Source organism: Cetorhinus maximus, chromosome 12 (genome assembly GCF_964194155.1).
Source record: "Cetorhinus maximus chromosome 12, sCetMax3.hap1.1, whole genome shotgun sequence".
Lineage (NCBI taxonomy): Eukaryota > Metazoa > Chordata > Chondrichthyes > Lamniformes > Cetorhinidae > Cetorhinus > Cetorhinus maximus.
The window spans coordinates 121,377,702-121,397,861 of record NC_135890.1 but is presented as its reverse complement, the minus strand read 5'-3'; the positions used below and the strand labels follow the sequence as shown (position 1 = coordinate 121,397,861).

The window sequence follows — 20,160 nt, the reverse complement described above, 5'->3', positions numbered from 1 at the left end:
TTACAACATCTATAAAAAGAGTCAGAAGGGGTTAAAAAGTGGGCATAGAAATAGCTTCAGAAAGGTCAAGGCCCCAACCAAGGTGAGGGTTCCAGTTGGAAGGTGTTTTTGTTTTTTTTGGCATATACCACACGCTCCCACAATTACCTCAATGTTCTTAAGGTGGCAGTCAAAACGCTAAGCTTAGAGTGGAATGATACAGTACCAGATCCCTCACTGTAATAAAATTACTTGCCCCAATATCTATCCCATCCAGATGGGGCGGAGGGTTTTTTTTTGTGTGTGTGTGGTTGAGCTGTGACCATTGGGTGATGCTAACCTGGTGATTGACTGGGACCAGGGGCGGGATCCTGGGTTTGCGAGTGAATTGTTCCAATGATCAATGTGAGAGAGACTCGCTACACGAGTGAGACTCGCTACATGTGAGAGTCGCTACATGGGTGGGATTTGCTACATGCTGCGCTGTGCGGGGCAGAGGTTGGCTACATTGTATCCGGGAGCGGTAGCGGCTGCGGGACGGACCGGGACCGGGATCGGGAGCTGCAGAGGGATCGCCGCAGTCCCCCCGCTCTGGCCTTTGCCCGCTCCCTCCTCTCGGGCTGAAGCCGCGTTGCCGCATCGGCTGCTGGAAGCTGCTGGAACAGGCGAGTCCCCCCTCCCCTCCCCCCCGCCTCCCCTCACACTCTAACCCCCCCGGTGGCCTGGGGGAGCCGGTCCTCCCCTACCCCCCCCTCTCTCTCTCTCTGGTCTGCGAGGCCCCGCTCCCTTGCCGCGGGGGAGCTGTGCCCTGTGGGGCTCTGCCTGGCGCGGCCTGAGCTCCCTCCCCGGTGTGGAGTTTGTCAGGGATCCGTGTTTTATGTGTGTTGTCTCCCTCTCTCTCTCTCTCTCTCCAGTGGGCCGGGCCGGGGCTCCCAGGCAGCCGCAGGGAAGCATGGCCACCGCCCTACTCGACGGCGGGGTGAAGGAGACGGAGTTTAGGCCAAACCAGGAGGAGAGGAAGCGGAAGCAGGTGAGCGGGGAGAACCAACAGGCCGGCAAGAGGCTGAAGGAGGAGGCCGAGGAGCAGAGCAAGAAGCGCCCGAAGAGGAAGGTGGTCCTGCTGCTGGCCTACTCCGGGAAAGGTTACCATGGGATGCAGGCAAGTGACTCCTTCCAGCTCCAGCCTCCAAACAACATCCCTCCGCTCAGCGCGTGGGTCTTTGCGAAGAATTAAAGGGGAAGTTGGGGTATTGCTCCCAATTCTGGCTGTGTTAGAAGTGCCGAGTGGATGATCCATCCAGGCCTCCTCCGGAGGTCCCCAGTATAACAGATGCCAGTCTCCAGCTAATTTGATTCACTCCACGTGACACCAAGAAATGGCTGAAGGTACTGGATACTGCAAAGGCCACGGGCCCTGACCATATTCCAGCAATAGTACTGGAGACTTGTGCTCCAGAACTTGCCGCGCCCCTAGCCAAGCTGTTCTAGTACAGCTACAACACTGGCATCTACCCGGCTATGTGGAAAATTGCCCAGGTATGTCCTGTACACAAAAAGCAGGACAAATCCAACCCGGCCAATTACCGCCCCATCAGTCTACTCTCCATCATCAGTAAAGTAATGGAAGGGGTCATAACTGCACTGTGCGCAGTTCTGGTCGCCTAACTACAGGAAGGATATCAGTAAGATTGAGAGAGTGCAGAGATTTACTAGGCTGTTGCCAGGTCTTAAGGAGTTGAGTTACAGGGAAAGATTAAACAGGTTAGGACTTTAATCCTTGGAGCGTAGAAGAATGAGGGGATATTTGATTGAAGTTTACAAAATTGTGAGGGGTATAGATAGAGTAGATGCGAGTAGGCTCTTTCCACTTAGATTAGGAGAAATAAGCACGAGAGGACATGGCTTTAGGGTGAAAGGGGAAAGGTTTAGGGGGAACTTCTTCACTCAGAGAGTGGTGAGAGTGGAACGAGCTACCAACTGACATGGTAAATGCGGGCTCACTCTTAAGTTTTAAGAATAAATTGGATAGATACATGGATGGGAGAGGTCTGGAGGGTTATGGACTGGGTGCAGGTCAATGGGACTAGCGGAATAATATTTCGGCACAGACTAGAAGGGCCGAATGGCCTGTTTTCTGTGCTGTAGTGTTCTATGGTTCTATCAATAATGCTACCAAGTGGCACTTGCTTAGCAATAACCTGCTCACTGATGCCCAGTTTGGATTCCACCAGGGCCACTCAGCTCCTGACCTCATTTCAGCCTTGGTTCTAACATGGACAAAATAGCTGAACTCCAGAGTGAGAGTGACTTGACATCAAGGCAGCATTTGACCGAGTGTGGCATCAAGGAGCCCTAGTAAAACTGGAGTCGATGGCAATCAGGGGGACAACTCTCAGCTGGTTGGAGTCATACCTAGCACAAAGGAAGATGGCTGTGGTTGTTGGAGGTCAGTCATCTCAGTTCCAGGACATCACTGCAGAAGTTCCTCAGGCTAGTGTCCTAGGCCCAACCATCTTCAGCTGCTTCATCAATGACCTTCCTTTCATCATAAGGTCAGAAGTGAGGATGTTCGCTTATGTTTGCACAATGTTGAACACCATTCGTGACTCCTCAGATACTGAAGCAGTCCATGTCCAAATACAGCAAGATCTGGACAATATCCAGGCTATGCTGACAAGTGGCAAGCAACATTTGTGCCACACAAGTGTCAGGCAATGACCATCCCCAACAAGAGAGAATCCAACCATCGCCCCTTGCTTTTGAATGGCATTACCATTACTATCAACATCCTGGGGGTTACCATTGACTAGAAACTGAACTGGACTAGCCAAATAAATACTGTGGCTACAAGAACAGGTCAGAGGCTAGGAATCCTGCTATGAGTAACTCGCCTCCAGAGTCCCCAAAGTCTGTCCACCATCTATAAAACACAAGTCAGGAGTGTGATGGAATACTCCTCACTTGCCTGGATGAGTGCAGGTCCAACAACACTGAAGAAGCTTGACACCATCCAGGACAAAGCAGCCTGCTTGATTGGCACCCCATCCACAAACATTCACTCCCTCCACCACCGATGCACAGTGGCAGCAGTGTGTACCATCTACAAGGTGCACTGCAGGAATTCACCAAGGCTCCTTAGACAGCATCTTCCAAACCCACGACCATTACCATCTAGAAGAACAAGGGCAGCAGATAGATAGGAACACCACCACCTAGAAATTCCCCTCCAAGTCACTCACCATCCTGACTTGGAAATATAACGCCTTTTTTTCATTGTCACTCGGTCAAAATCCTGGAACTCCCTTCCTAACAGCACTGTGGGTGTACCTACACCACATGGACAGCAGCGGTTCAAGAAGGCAGCTCACCACCACCTTCTCAAGGGCAACTAGGGATGGGCGATAAATGCTGGGCTAGGCAGCGAAGCCCACATCCCGTAAATGAATTTAAAAAAAAGGATGTTAAGGCCTTTGAGAGTGTGCACACACTAGAATGGCACCAGAAATGAAGGGCATCCATTATATTGAGAGACTGGAGACACTGGGGTTGTTCTCTTTAGAGCAGAGAAGATTGAGGGAGAGATTTGAGAGAGGTGTTCAAAATCATGAGCAGTTCTGATAAGCAGGGAGAAGGGTCAGTAACCAGAGGGCACTGACTTAAAGTGAAAACAGTCAAGTGGGGGAGATGAAGAAATATATATTTTTAACATCATAAATAGCTATGATATGGAATACAGTGTCTGAGAGGGTGGTAGAAGCAGATTCAGTAGTAACTTTCAAAAGAGAATTGGATAAGTCCTTGACAAGGAAGCATTTGCAGGGACGTGGGGAAAGAGCAGGGGAGTGAGATTAATTGGATAGCTTTTTCAAAGAGCTGGCACAACATGATGGGCTGAATGGCCTCTTTGTGAGCTGGATGATTCCAAGAAGTTAGTTAAATGATTGTTGAAATACAGCCTGTAAATTCTTTTAAAAAGTGATACGTATATATATCACATGGTGGTGCTTTTAGAAACGTAGAGGGTCGCTGGTCCACTTCAGAAGGTATTACGAATCAGCCATGTATTGTAGCACTGGAGTAAGTCAGGCTACATAGCAGGGGAGGTGAACTAGTCAGTTATTTGCCATATCTTTCACGGAGCTATTTCTGCTGCTGGCCTATAAATTACTAGCTTTAGTGAATTCAGTTTTACAATTTGTTATGAGATTTCAACTTTCAAATTCTTGAGAATCTGGCCTGGTACTATGACCATTCCATTCCTCCATGTTTCCCTGCTTCCAAACAGAAATATTAAAATATCAAAACACAGTAATTTACAGCACAGAAGGAGGGCATTCAGTCCATCAAGTCCATGCTGGCTCATTGTGCAGCAATCCAGTCAGTTCCACGTCACCCACAATCCCTGTAGTCCCTGCTTTTTTACTCAATCCCTCTATTTATGAAGTCTAAGATCCCATATGCTTTTCTAGCCGCTCTCTGAATGCGTCCTGGCATCTTCAAAGATCAATGCACACGAATCCCCAGGTTCCTCTGTCCTGGAAGGCTGTTTAGACCTGTGCCATTAAGTCTATATTGGCTCTCCCTGTCCCTTCTCCCAAAATATATCACCTCCCATTTCTCTGTATTAAATTCCATCTGCCACTTGTCTGCCCATTCTGCTGGCCTATCTATGTCCTGTTGCAGTTGATTGGTATCACCTTCACTGTTTGCCATCCCTCCAAGTTTGGTATCTGGCAAATTTTGAAACATTACTCAATATTCTAATATCCAAGTCATTCATATATATCTAAAAAGCAGTGATCCTAGCACTGACCCTTGGGGAATACCACTGTCTACCATCCTCCAGTCTGAAAAGTAACCATTTACTATGACTCACTGTTTTCTGTCCTTAAACCAATTTTTTATCCATTTTAACAATGACCATGAGCCTCCATTTTGTTACCCAGCCTTTCATGTGGTACTTTGTCAAATGCTTTCTTAAAATCCATATAAACTACATCCACTGCATTCCCTGCAACATTTTCTGTTACTTCTTCAAAAATTTCATTTAGATTAGTCAAGCACGATCTGTTTCACAAATCCATCTGGCTCTCCTTAATTAACTGAAACCTCTCCCAAGTGTCTGTTGATTTTTCCTGATTATTGTTTCTAAAACCTCACCGATCATTGATTTTGAACGTACTAGGCTGTTGTTACTAGGAATGTCCTTACACCCTTTCTTGAATAAGGGTGCCTTATTTGCCACTCTCCAATCCTCTGGCACCTCCCTCATATCTAGGGATGATTGGTAGATAAAGGCAAGCCCTCTATCACCATCACCACTTCCTTTAGCAACCTGAGATGTAAGCCATCCAGACCAGGCAGCTTATTCACTCTTAGCATAACCAACCTTTCCAGTATATCCTGCCTCTCAATTTTCACCCATTCATTACCTCTCAATCTTCATTGATTACCTCTCCATCTCCACGTCTATCAATATTTTACCAGTATCCTCAATCCCCAATACAAAGTACTCATTAAATGTTGTAACCTTGTCCTGTGCCTCTAAGCATATATCACCCCTTTGTCCCTAATAGGACCCACTCCATCTCTTACGACCCACTTACTATTTACATGCTGGAAGACAATTTTTGCATTCCCTCTTATGTTAGCTGCCATCCTTTTCTCATACTCTTGCTTTGCCAGCCTTATTTTCCTCTTCACTTCCCCAAACATATTGTATTTGACCTGTTTCTTACTTGAAGAGTTCACCAGACATACATCATACACACTTTTTTTTTTGTTTCACCATATTCTCTATCTTGTCATACGAGGAGCCCTGGATTTTGCTTCCTCTGCCTTTGGCCTTGTTGGAATATACCTAGCTTATACCTGAAGCATCTCCTCCTTAAAGACCACCCTCCTTTAATATTTTTCCTATCAGTCTTTGGTTCTATTTTACCCCGCTAGATCCCTTATCATCCCGTTGGAGTTGGCCCTCTTGCAATTTAGATGTTCTACTTTAAACTGTTCTTTGCTCTTCTGCATTACTAGTCTAAACCTGGCCTGGCCCCATAACCCTTCATTCGTTGTCTATTAAAAATCTGTCTAACTCAGACTTGAATAATTTCAATGACCCAGCCTCAATGGTCACTGCGGAAGAGAATTCCACAGACTAATGATCCTCTGAGAGAAAACAGTTCTCCTCATCTCCACCTTGAAAGGGAGATCTCTCATTCTTAAATTGTGTCCCCTAGTCTCCCCTACAAGAGGAAACATCCTCCCGGTATCCACCTTGTCAAGGCCCCTCAGGATCTTATGTTTCAATAAGGTCACTTCTCATTCTAAGCTCCAGTTGGTTTAGGCCCAACTTACCCAACCTTTTATCATAAGATAAGCCCTTCGTCCCAGGAATGAGCTGAGTGAATCTTCTCTAAACTACTTCTTACACAATTATATCATTTTTCAAATAAGGAGACCAAAACTGTGCACAGTATTCTAGATGTGGTCTCACCAAGGCCTTGTACAGTTGCAGTAAAACTTCCCTACTTTTATATTCCATTCTCCTTGCAATAAATCCAACATTCCTAATCTCTTGCTGTACTTGCGTACTAATTTTTTGTGAACTCAGAGGGCTGTGAATCCTTGGAATTCTCTTCCCCCGGTGCTGTGGAGGTTCAAACAGCAAGAACATTCAACGTTGGGATAGATAGATAGGTTTTAAGGGAATCAAGATATATATGGAGCAGGAGGAAGGTGGAGTTGATGTAGAAGATTAGCCATGATTGTACTGAATAGTGGAGCAAGTTCAAGGGGCCATATAGTCCACTCCTGCTTCTATTTCTTATATATAAAATGCTCAGCAGGTCAGGCAGCATCTGCGGAGAGAGAAACAGGATTATCGTTTCAGTTAGATGAGCTATCAGAATTGAAGATATTAAAGATTTACCAGTTTCTAAGCAAGTACAGAGAGAGGGAAAAGGAGTAGGGAGGAAAGAACAAAAGGGAAGGTCTGTGATAGGTTGAAGGGCAGGAGAGAATGAATGACAAAATGGATGATGGTGCGAGGCAAAAGCGGAGTGGCAATGGGACAAGTAAAGAAACAAAAGATGGTCTAGAGGAGGTGTAAATGGTAACAGCAGAATCACTACTAAGGGCGGCTGGGCCAGGAAAAGGGGGCATGGGGAATATTAAAGAGTAACTTGAGTGAGTGGGAGTATGGGATTAGAATAGGTAGTTTAAGAGTATCACCAGTGCAGACTTGGGCCAAATGGCCTCTTTCTGTGCCATTTACTTTTTTTGTATGAGTGCAGTCAGCAGTATAAGACATGATGGACCAAATCACTCTTTATTCTGCGAGGTTAACAAATGAATGTTTTTGGAATTCCCTTAAACAGAGAAATGTTGGATCATCCCAGTTTAAAACCATTGAGGATGAGTTGGTGAAGGCACTGGTAAAGGCTGAGTGTATTCCGGAGAATCACGGAGATGACATGAGGAAAATGTCCTTTCAGAGATGTGCAAGAACAGACAAGGTACTGTTTGTAACTTCTCATTATTGAGACGCTGAAGAGTTTTTGTTCACGTGACATGTTGTCCAGTTATATTGATCATTGCTGCTGCGTATTCGAGCAGCGTTTGACTGCAAGATCCCTGTAGCCATAAACGGGTAGTTTGTGTACACATTCTCCTTTACACTCGAATGCATTCCAACAGCTCTGCTTTGTTAATTATTCACAGTGATTATCGGACCCGGATCAGACTGCACTCAGAGTACTGTGCATAGGCCGGGTCTATATTAGAGAGCCACTGGAGAAAGTGCAAAAATAATTTATAAGGATGGTACCAGAGCTGGGAGATTGCAGCTATTGAGAAAACTTAAACCGGTTGTGACTTCTTTTCTTTAGGAAAGAGAAAACTTAGAGGGAACCTGATTGAGGTCTTTAAAGTTATAAATGGATTGGGCAGGGTAGATGTGGCGAGATCATTTCCACTTGTGGGTGAATCCAAAACTAGTGGCGATAAACATCAGATGAATCCAATGGGGAAATGGGAAGAAATTTCTTTAATCAGTGAGTGGTTAGAATGTGGAACTCACTACCACGTGAAGTGGTTGGGGCAAATAACGTTGATACTTTCAAAAGGAAACCAGGTGAATACAATGAGAGAAATGGGGATAGAAAGACATGCTGAAAGGCTGAGAGGAGGTAAAATAGGTGGAATCGGAGGAGACTCATTTGCCATACAAGCAGCACAGATTAATTGGGCTGAATGGCCTCTTTGCTGTATATTCCTTGTAATTCTTCAGAATGATTTCCATGTAACTCTGGTAATAAATATTTTAGATAGAAGGCAAGAAACTTGTACTGAGTACTAATGTTCCTTAAATTAATTATTTGTAGAATGTTGGCCACTTAATTTGCAAACCAAATTCCACGATACTTTATGGTTGAGCCTGGCTCATCATGTTTTGTAGTAATTAATCTCACGGTAAGTTTTTCACGCCTCTTTAGGTTCAGATTTTCTCAGCTTCTGCCGACTCTGCTTGTTAAACTTCATATTGGTGAAGGAGGAGACCAGAAATCAACCTTTACTCAGTTTTAGATTTATTTACAAAGTAAGAAATTGCAAATGTGTAGTTCCTAACTCTACAACACCCCCATCAGTGTTAACAAGTCTCTTTTCATAATCTTCTGCGAACAAATAACAAATGAAATAATAAACTCATGAACAACTCCTTGAGAAGGGGCACTATAACTTTGCTGTAACTTCAATGGAAACTGATAACATTTAAAATGTAATTCTTGGTGTTGATGATGCACTCCAGCCCCCAAGATGCCCACCGGTCACAGAAGGCCTCAAAGTGTGCCAGGGGACACCGCGTGCTCCCTCTCTAGGTACACCTGGGCACACGGACGTGTCTGTTTATGTGATCAAGTAATTATGCAGTGAATGCACCTCTATACACTTAACCTTAATTTATACGATTAACACCTCTCTGTAAGCCATCACAAAGCAGTAATGGCCCAGATTGGCTTCTCTTCCCAACTTTCTTTCCCTTCCTTTCAGGAAATGTCTGGGTTTGACTGGGTGATGATTCCCATGTTTGTATCTTGGGTCTGGGCATGCTTTTCACAGTTGTACTGCTGGAAGAAATTATTTATTTGAATGAACTGCAGGGTGAATATTGGGGGTAATTTTAGCTAATTCCGGGTGGGAATTCTGAGGGATCGGGTGGAAGATCCCGCTCAATGTTGCTCTCCGTTGACTTCAATTTGGTGGAAAACTAGCATTACACCCGATCCTGTTAGTTCCCCATTGTCGGGTTGGATTAAAATGACCCCATGATGTGGGAGACAAACTAGCCTTTTACTATGTTTGAATACTGTGATATTTGTTATTTTCCAGGGTGTTTCTGCTGCTGGTCAAATTGTCTCACTGAAACTCTGGCTCATCGATAACCTAGTGGATAAGATCAATGAACATCTACCACCGGGCATTAAAATATTGGGTATGGTCACCTGTTAAATTCTATTTATATGACAAACCTGGTATGAGAGTTTCTTTACCAAAATGATATAATGGGCCTCAGTCGTGGATGTGTAGGTAATTAATGTGGAAAGATGTGAAAGACAGTCATTCTTTGAAAATAAAGTGGCAGCATATGTTAGTTGCATATTAATTGATTTGCAGCTAGACAGCACTATTGAAGCCTCTCACTCAGTGGGTGACCCAAGTTTTCTTTAACTTCATGGGCCTCATAGGTGTTTTTTTTAATATTCATTCATGAGTGTGAGTGTCACTAGCTAGGCCAGCGTTTATTCCTTGAGAAGGTGGTGGTGAGCTGCCTTCCTGAACCGCTGCAGTCCATGTGGTGTAGGTACACCCATAGTGCTGTTAGGAAGGTAGTTCCGCGATTTTGACCCAGCGACAGTGAAGGGGCGGCAATATATTTCCAAATCGGGGAGGTGTGTGACTTGGAGGGGAATGTCCAGGTAGTGGTGTTCCCATGTATCTGCTGCCCTTGGCCTTCTGGGTGGTAGAAGTTGCAAGTGCTGACAAAGAAGCCTTGATGTGTATTGTGAACCCTGAGGACCACAGTACTCATTCCTCTGTTAATTTGCATGCATGAAGTCATAATGGCACAGAAGGAGGCCATTCGGCCTATTGAGTCCATGTCAGCTCTCTGTAGAGCAATCCAGCCAGCCCCATATCTCATGCTACAGATGTTAATAGATCTTGGTGCATTGAGTTAGGGTTTATTCATCAAAATTAGGCAATAGCTCTTTCCAAATCTCTCAAAATTCATACAAGACATACCAGCAAATAACAAATCGTAGTGCAAATAAAACAGAGTCACTTGAGCATTGTGGGCCAGACTGTGAGACAGATGGCCCTTGGACAGCAGTTTATACATTTTTTTTAGGTTTATTCACTTTGGTCATAAGAATAGAAAAGCAAAATACTTTTTTAAAAAGTGAGAAACTTGTAAATGTTGATGTTCCGAGGGACTTGGCTGTACAGGTACAGGGAACGCAGCAAGTTAGTGTGCAGGTGCAGCAAGCAATTAGGAAGGCAAATGGGCCAAATTAGGATGGGCCGTGTGACCTACTCCTGCTCCTGTTTCTTATGTGAACCCTGTTGCAGTTTAGAAGGTTTCCTATGATAGTACCTAGATTTGATGATGATCTTCAGTGAGTTAGAAAACTTGTATTTCCATTCTGCAGGCTCACTGTTCTAAAGAAGGAGGAGCAGGAGTCAACCATTCAGCCCTTTGAGCCATCTCCTCCATTCAGTAAGATCATGGCTGACCTTCTGCCTCAGCTTCTCCTCCCCCACCCTATCCCCCATGCCCTGATTTTCCTAGTGTCCAAAAATCGAGCGATCTCAGTCTGGAATATTTTCAATGACTGAGCATCTGCAGTTCCCTGGAGTAGAGAATTCCAAACCTCCCAACCGTCCTGAGTGAAGAAATTTCTCTTCATCACAGTCTGAATGGCTAACTCCTTATATTGGGACTGAGAGTCCTGGTTCTGGCTTTTCCAGTCCGCAGGGGGGCGGGAAACGTCCTCTCTGCATCGACTCTGTCAAACCCTTTAAGAGTTTTTTTACAATTCAGCGAGAGCACTTCTTATTCTTAATTCCAGAGAATGTAGCCCATTCTACTGAATCCCTTATAGGAGAGCCCTCTCATCCTATGAATCAAACTAGTGAACCTTTGTCACATGCCATCCAAGGCAAGTATATCTTTCCTTGGGTAAGGAAACCAAAATTCCACCCCCCTTTAAAGACGTATGATTGATGTTACCCTTACAAGGCCAGGGTGAGGTGCTGTTGGTTTATTGCTTAATATGCTGAAAGCTCCCTTGTGAACTGCTTTCTACTGCTGCAGCTTGACTCTCTTTTCATTGAATTACCTATCTTTATTATTAAAGTGTTCGGCAATTAATAAACTTGTTACTGACCTAGGAATACAATGTTAGTGGCTTTTGATGTTCCAAAGTGCTTCACAGGCAAGCACTCAGTTTTACCTGTGCTGACACAGGGAGGAACTGGATGGAGAGGTTGAGTTTCAATCAGGGAGGGAATCACAATGGGGAACTATTGGCCACTCTGTTTCAGAGCCAGTGAGACAAAAGCGTACGAGGATCATATTGTCATCATATGAGAAGACTAAATATAGGGAGAAGAGCGGCGGTGAGGGGAGACAAAACAAACCATGTTTCAGTATCAAATGTAATGCATATCCCTAGCAGCCTGTTCTCTCTGCAGATTGGTTTCTCCTGATGGTTCATTGCTTTTCTTCTTCAGGACTGAAGAGGGTAACTGGGAGATTCAACTCGAAGAACACCTGTGATGCTAGGACGTATTTCTACATGCTACCGACCTTCGCCTTTGCGCACAAAGACCACGATAGCCAAGATAAGGGGTACCGCCTCAGCAGTGAAGCGCTTAGCCACGTCAACAGGTTGTTGGCCAGCTACAAAGGGACCCACAACTTCCACAACTTCACATCCGGGAAGGGTCCAAGAGACCCCAGTGCTAAACGATACATAATGGAAATGTATTGTGAAGAGCCTTTTGTGAGGCAAGGCATGGAATTTGCTGTCCTGAAGGTCAAGGGGCAAAGTTTCATGATGCATCAAATAAGGAAGATGATTGGATTAGTGATTGCTGTAGTGAGAGGTTACGCTGCAGAGTCCATAATGGTTCGGAGCTGGGGTGAGGAGAAGGTTGATGTCCCAAAGGCTCCCGGGCTGGGGCTTGTGTTGGACACGGTTCATTTTGAGAAGTACAACAACCGTTTTGGTAATGATGGAGTTCATGAGGCCTTGGAGTGGCATGATATTGAGGAACAAATTATGGGATTTAAAGAGGATTATATCTATCCTACCATTGTTAAGACTGAAATTGAGGAGCAGTCCATGGCCAGTTGGCTGAGTACTTTACCAATTCATGACTTTAGCGCCACAGCATCAGGAGATCAGTTAAATGAGAATCACTCAGAGGTAATAACTACAATCCATTCTTCTATTAAACTTTTTGCAACAGAGAGAAAGGAAAACGATAAGTTTTTAGTGGGTGTCTGTTTAACACAATTGCTTTCAAGTGATTTAGAATGTTTCACCGGGAATTTTCAAGATATTGCCCACCTGATTGACAGGTAACACTAACTACATCCACAAACCGCATACTGACCTCATACAAACACGCACAAGTATGGTACCTGAGCACAGATTTTAAATGTCAAAATAGTTGTTTTACTTTGTTTACAAAGTTTTACTTTGATTCCAATAAACCTCATAAATTGGCCATTGACGAAAGCATTGAAACTTTAAAAACTGCCTGTCCTTCCATTATTGTCAGGACAGTTCTCTGTTGCATGTGAATCAAAATTCCCTTCAATTTCAAGCAAAGTGATATTTGAAATCTTGAGAGGTTTTCCAAATGATGAGTGGTTTCGGTAGAGTAAATATGACCAGAGGTCATAGATTCAAAATCATTGGAACAACCTCTAGAGGGTTATTGAGAATTTTTTCACAGAGTTGTCAGGATCTGGACCTCCTTACCTGTAAAGTCAGTGGAAGCTGATTCCATGAATAAATTTGAAAGGGCGTAGGAAGGTGACCTCAAGATGATGGGCTTGCAGGGTTACAGAACCACCAGTGTTTAGGTTTTCAGACTTAGAGGGCAGGATCGAGTTGCGTGGAACTCCCGACGTCACCCCGCGTCATTTCCATTTTCAGGTTGGCGGGGGCGCAGCCGAGTCAGCTATGCGCCCGCTGACCTGTCAATGACCTTTGGAGGTCATTGAAAAACTAATTAAAGTCATTAATGGACCTGCCCGTCCAACCTTAAGGTTGGCGGGCAGGCCGGGAGCCCTGTTGGGCTTCGGACAAAGAATGAAACCTCATCCACGGGCAGGATGAGGTTTTTACATTTTTATTAAAGTTTTCAGTATGAGTTATGGACATGTCCCAACTCATGTGACAGTGTTGCATGAGGGGACATGTCAGGGAAATTTTTTAATCATTTGTCATTTGTATTACAAATTTTAATTCCAAACCGATCTCCCTGAAGCAGCACTTAGCCTCAGGGAGACTAAAGAGCACGAAAGAACGCACTCCTGGCTGAGGGAATCACCCCCCCCCCCCCCCCCCCCCCCCCCACCCGACCCCCCGCTGCCCGCACAGGGAGTGCACGCTTCCGAGCGGACGCCTTAACGTAAAGGCCTGCCCATGTAAAATGGCGGCGAGGTGCGCCCGCTCCTGCACCACTCTCCCCACCCCAATGGGGGGAAAACTTTTCCCCGAATGATCTTTCAGTTGAGGAGGAAATAATTCAATCGTTGGTGATAGGCAGGAAGCTTTTTTTAATCAGCCCATGAATGGCAAATGAAAATTTCCCTGAGAGGAATATGTGTTTTCCATTTCATCCTGTTAAAATGAGATTGTCCAGTGAGGGTGTTTTGAGCATTTTGGCACAAGGATGTACCTGATGGTGATGATCTGAAACTGATGGGGGAGCAGTAGCGCCAATTTGAGATAATAACTTTGAGAGTTTCTCCCAAGTTTTTGCACAATGTTAAAGCAAATTAGCTTGAGTGTTCTCACTCTCTGCTTCCATTGGAAAGCATGCAGAAAGCTTAGTCTAGCAACAACACTATATATTGGATCAGGTCTAAGCTCTGCAGCCCTGCCACATCCAGTTGTGAATGGTGGTGGACAATTAAACAACTCACTGGAGGAGGAGGCTCCACAAATATCCCCATCCACAATGATGAGGGAGGCCAGCACATAGTGCAAAAGATATGGCTGAAGAATTTGCAACAATCTTCAGCCAGAAGTGCTGAATGAATGATCAATCTCGGCCTCTGGAGATCCCCAGCATCACAGATGCCAGTCTTCTGCCAATTTGATTCACTCCACATGATATCAGGAAAAGGCTGAAGGCACTGGATACTGCAAAGGCTGTGGGCCCTGACAATATTCCAGCAATAGTACAGAAGACTTGTGCTCCAGAACTTGTCGCAGCCATAGCCAAGCTGTTCCTGTGACCTGTACACAAAAAGCAGGACAAATCCAACCCGGCCAATTACCAGCTCATCAGCCTACTCTCCATCATCAGTAAATTAATAGCACCCTCGCCTTTGAATCAGAGGGTTGTGGGTTCATGTCCCACTCCCGGAAACCAAGAACGGTGATTGTACTCGAAAAAAAGAGTTGCAATCTGTGACTGTTGATAACTCGAAAGAGTATCAGTAAAGTAATGGAAGGGGTCATCAACAGTGCTATCAATCAGCACTTGCTTAGCAATAACCTACTCACTGACACCCAGTTTGGGTTCCATCAGGGCCACTCAACTCCTGACATCATTGCAGCCTTGGTTCAAACATGGACAAAAGAGCTGAACTCAAGGGGTGAGGTGAGAGTGACTGTCCTTGACATCAAGGCAGCATTTGACTGAGTGTGGCATCAGGGGCCCTAGCAAAACTGGAGTCAATGGAAATCAGGGGGAAAACTCTCTGCTGGCTGGAGTTGTACCTAGCACAAGGTACATGGTTATTGGAGGCCAATCATCTCAGTTCCTGGACATCACTGCAGGATGTTCCTCAGAGTAGTGTCCTCAGCCCAACCATCTTCAACTGGGTCATCAATGACCTTCCTTCCATCATAAAGTCGGAAGTGGGGATGTTCGCACAATTCTCAGCACCACTCATGGCTCCTCAGATACTCGAGCAGTACATGTCCAAATGCAACAAGACCTGGACAGTATCCAGGCTTGGGCTGACAAGTGGCAAATAACATTCGTGCCACACAAGTGCCAGGCAATGACCATCTCCAACAAAAGAGAATCCAACCATCGCCCCATTTCACAGCATTAGCATCACTGAATCTCCCACTTTCAACATCCTGGGGGTTACCATTGACCAGAAACTGAACTGGTCTAGCCATATGACTACTGTGGCTACAAGAGCAGATCAGAGGCTAGGAATCCTGCTATGAGTAACTCACCACCTGACTCCCCAAAGCCTGGCTACCTTTTCCAAGGCACAAGTCAGGAGTGTGATGGAATACTCCCCACTTGCCTGCATGAGTGCAGCCCCCACGATATTCAAGAAGCTTGACACCATCCAGGACAAAGCAGCCCGCTTGATTGGCGCTCCATCTACAAACTTCACTCCCCCTATTACCGATGCACAGTGGCAACAGTGTGTACCATCTACAAGGTGCACTGCAGGAATTCACCAAGGATCTTTTGACCAGCACCGTCCAAACCCACGACCACTACTATCTAGAAGGACAAAGGCAGTAGACACATCTGGCAAGACACCATCACCTGGAAGTTTCCCCCCCAAACCACTCACCATCCTGACTTGGAAATATATCACCGTTGCTTCACTGTCGCTGAGTCAAAATCCTGGAAATCCCTCCCTAACAGCACTGTGGGTGTACCTACACCACGTGGACTGTAGCGATTCAAGAAGGCAGGTCACCACCACTTTTTCAAGGGAAATTTAGGGATGGCCAATAAATGCTTGATAGCCAGCGAGCGACGCCTATTCCATGAATGAATTTAAAGAAATATACTTTTCGCTAGGTTTGATTGCTGCGATGAAAAATGTAATATTTGATATGACAGGTTTTTAAATTGGGTAGTTTTGCCACACGTTTTTATATAGTTGTATTACTTCCCTCGGATCAACTTCTGTAAAAATTTGTCTTGCCAGATGCAGGAAATGTGTAATCATCTTTGTATTCTCCTTATTGATTCTCGGGATATGAGTGTCACTGGCAAGGCTGGTATTTATTGCCCATCCCCAAGTTGCCCTGAGAAGGTGGTGGTGGTGGTGGGCCTTCCTGAGACACTATATTTCCATGAAAATGAAAGTACACCCTCAGCGATGTTGGGTACAGAATTGCAGAATGTTGACCTGGCGCCGGTGACGGAATGGCCAATATCTGCCCAGTTTGGGATGGTGATTGCCATCAAGGTGATGGTATTCCAGTGTCATTTCTGCTCTTGACCTTCTTGACGATAGAGGTCGTGGAGGTTCTGTTGAAGTGACCTCGGTGAGTTGTTGCAGTGCATCCAATAGATGATATGTACCGTAACTGCAACGTGTCAGTGGTGGGAGGGCAGATATCGGCCAGAATTGTACGCTCCTCCCCCCACCCGCCAGGCGGGGGAGACTGAAATTGCATGGACGGGATTCCCTTTGGGTCTCCTCCTGCCCCGACCTGGTGGTGGTTTTACACTGGGGAGGGCAGGGCCTCGGGTGGGATGCCCACCCTTGCCCCAATTAAGGCCCATGAGTGGCCACTGAAGTGTTGTTCCCCACCCAGCCTCAATTTTTAGGTTGGCAGGCGGACGACAGCTCGGAGGGGGCCAGAAAGATCAATCTCGGATGGGATGGGGGAAGTGCCTCCATCAAAAGCCCCCTTCTGACCGGAGGTGCCCTCGCCTTAGGGCCCGGTGACCTCTGGACCTCCGTACCCCCTAGCTTATCCACCAATACCCCGATTGCCCCCCCCCTCGTGACACCCTAGATGTTGCCTACCCTCCCTGCTCTGGGATCCCTGCCACTTACCTGTCCTCTGGGTCCCGGGACTTCGTTCCGGGCAGCCCCCCTGCAGTGCCTCCTCCGGCCACTGCAGCGATGTTGGTGGAGCAGATTGGCCGGCAGCTCCCAAGGCCGGGTCTTCCTCCCGAGCAAGGGCAGAAATCCTGCCATATGCCAATCAATGCTTATTAGAGTGTAATATTGGCATTGGGGTTGCTGGAGCTGACAGAGATGTGTTCCCCGCCAACGCTATGGATGGCGGGAGCCGAGACCCTGCCAACCTGAAAATTCAGGCCATGGAGTTCAATGCCAAAAAGCACTGATTGAGGAGACTTGGATAGCATTAAGCTTCTCGAATGTCGTTGCTGTCTCACTTTTCCCAGCAGGTGGTGAGCTCCTGACTTTTTTAGATGATTTATATGCACTTTGGTTTTCAGAGTGTGGGAGGATGGGCGGAACAGTTTGCTGTTTGATGTTTCTGATCTGCTGCATTTCTGTAGCTGGTGAGCCAGGCTAAGAACTGATGACAATTACCCTGTTGAATGAAGTTTTCTGCCAAGCAATCATAGTCATAGGGTCAGAGAGTTTCACAGAACAGAAAGAGGCCCTTTGGCCCATCATGTCTGTGCCATTCATCCAGCGCTTATCGACTCTATTCCCATTTTCCAGCACTTGGCCCGTAGCCTTGTTTGCTATGGTGTTTCAAGTATTCATCTAAATACTTCTTAATCCTTGAACACGGTATATTTAATTACTTATCATTTTATATTGCAGTCCTACAAAAAGAAAAAAATTGCATTGATCTAGCACCTTTCATGATGTCAGGATGTTCCAAAGCATTTTTGGGCAATTAAGCAATTGATGAAGTGTAGTTGTTGTTGTAAGCAAGAAAACGCGGCAGCCAACTTGCGCACAGCAAGCTCCCATAAATAGGAACGTGACAAAGATCAGATCATCTGTTCAAGTGATGTTGCTTAAGGGATAACTGTTGGCCGGGACACTATGCATGTCACGACTGTTCTTTCTTCACCTGTTGTCAGGTTTGCAGTGGTGAATTCTCTGACTAATGACTTTTGTGTGGTTTGTGGTCATACGAATATTGCCAGCCCTTTTTTCCACTTGAGCCACTATAAGTTTTAATGCTCTGGCTTAAAGCTTGCAATAATTAAACCAACTTGTGAATTATTAATACATTGAGATCTCAGCTTTGGAATAATTATTTATTTTTTATAATTTTTAAAAAAAAACCTGTTTTTTGCCAACTAGCGTGAGTTTGACATGTTTCAGGGATTGACTGAGAAACACTTTTTTTCCTCTCCCCTTTGCTTTCAGAAGACGAGTGCAGACTTGGACGAAGGCAGTGATGGGGGCGACTCTGACTGAGCAGGTGACTTGGGCTGGACGTTCGAAAACGATCCTTAAGGGAACTGAGGATGAAGAAAGCAGGACAACTGAAGTTTCTCCTCTTGGTGTTTGTACAAGGCGCATGAAAAGGCTACTCTGGAACGTGAGAAGGGGCCCCGAGTCGTTGAGATTTTTGGGGAAAAAAAAGTTCAATCAATTTTTTTAAGAAAAAGACAATTTACTTTGTGGTGTACCTCTTCCCTTGGTTTTTTTTTGTTTTTAATCATTGCTCAGATGGAGGTTTAAAGGAGCAATAAGATTGGAGGAGTTTGTTTCCCATTAAATCTATTGTTCGTTACACTCTGGTGGAGTTGGGGGAGGACAGGATATGAGACCCATGGAATGACAAAGCACAAAGGGGGGTCCTTTGACCTGTCATAATTTGACCTGCCAGCTCTGAAAAATCTATTTAATTAGTCCCACTCCCCTGCTCATAGCTCCTGCAAACTTTTCTCTCCGAGTGTTTATCCAATTCCCTTTTGAAAATTCCTACAGAATCTTTGTTTTATATAAAAATTTCAGCTGACTGTGGGTGCAGCCCAATGCAGGGGACAACTTCAGACCTTCACTGTTGCTCCAATAATCATGCCTTACATTAATGTTACTTCCATGCATTGGTAGGATAATGCAATTGTGGCCGCAGTACATTAACGCCGTCAAAGCTTTATTGTATCTGGATTTCAGGGTTGTGTCGCTGTGCGGCATTCAAGCTGATGCGTTTATTTATAAGTAATAAAAGTGAAGGAAGTTCACCCAAAATACATTCCAAGATTTTTTTTTCCGAGTATGATATTTTAATCTTTTTCGGGAGATTTTATCCTACAGTTTTAAATCTGCATCTTTGTTTAGGAACATAAAAGGAGGACATTCAGCCCTCAAACCGTTGATTAGTGCATGGTTGATTTACCAGCCTTTGCTCCGTGTCCTTTGTGTGTGTGTATATATATATATATATATATATAGTCTCCGCCCCACCCAAAACCTTGCGATCCCATGGGAGAGGTGAGAAACGAGATTAAAATCTCAGACCAGTTTGGGAAGAATGAATCCGGGAAATTTTTCTCTAGACCCATTGAGGCAATCAGGGGTAATCCAGGAGATCACTTGGTCCTTGATCATTTCTTGCAGTGCGTACCCTTTTGTACCAGCTGATCTCCGTCCCAGCCAGAAACCGGTCCACCCATCGCGTGTAGGAATTCAGTGAATTCGTACCCAGCACAAGAGCCAGCAGCCTATGCCAGAGGTAATACTGCAGGAAGCTAATGAATAATACTGAGTTTACACAGGATTTGCATCAAGCTCCAGTGATTTTCCTCTCAGCAGCTGAATACAAATCTCTGCTCTTGGTAAATTGGTTGACACCATTTCACTTTTCTGAATTTCCACTTTGATTAAATGTGGCCTCAGGCATTGCAAGAATTCACCAGTGCCGTCTTTGTAATTAAGTCTTGCATGTCAAGTGCACCATACCAAGTGAGTACTTCACACTGAGAGTATGTGCTTATAGTAAGAAAAGTAACCTAGCCACGTCCAGTTAACCAGGTTGATTTGCGCGAAAAGCCAACCACAAGATCAACCAATAAAATCATCTTTTTTTGCTTCAGGAGCAAACACCGAATACAAAATGAATTGCTGAAAACGATATTCCAAAGCAATGTTGGTGACCACATTGCTGTCCAAAGCCCCTCTGTCCATTTTGTCCACTCTGAAAAGTTACCCAATTAATCCCGCTC

At 45.1% G+C, this 20,160-nt stretch overlaps 1 protein-coding gene across 1 annotated transcript; it reads left to right on the top strand.

The window, feature by feature from the left end:
- Window positions 1-332: 332 nt before the first annotated feature.
- Window positions 333-19,190, top strand: pus1 (pseudouridine synthase 1). The gene is made up of 6 exons (XM_078554528.1): window positions 333-644; window positions 894-1,138; window positions 7,356-7,493; window positions 9,367-9,469; window positions 11,770-12,467; window positions 18,356-19,190. Exons 1-6 carry the CDS (start codon window positions 437-439, stop codon window positions 18,404-18,406), a joined length of 1,443 nt encoding a protein of 480 aa, XP_078410654.1. The 5' UTR covers window positions 333-436; the 3' UTR covers window positions 18,407-19,190.
- The last annotated feature ends 970 nt before the right edge of the window (window positions 19,191-20,160 follow it).

Bases quoted from the DNA above. Each gene is read 5' to 3' on its own strand.
- pus1 (XM_078554528.1), top strand. From the start codon at position 437: ATGGGTGGGATTTGCTACATGCTGCGCTGTGCGGGGCAGAGGTTGGCT. The intron at 1,139-7,355 runs GCAAGTGACTCC...TCCCTTAAACAG, and splicing joins AAGGTTACCATGGGATGCAG to AGAAATGTTGGATCATCCCA. The intron at 7,494-9,366 runs GTACTGTTTGTA...GTTATTTTCCAG, and splicing joins GATGTGCAAGAACAGACAAG to GGTGTTTCTGCTGCTGGTCA.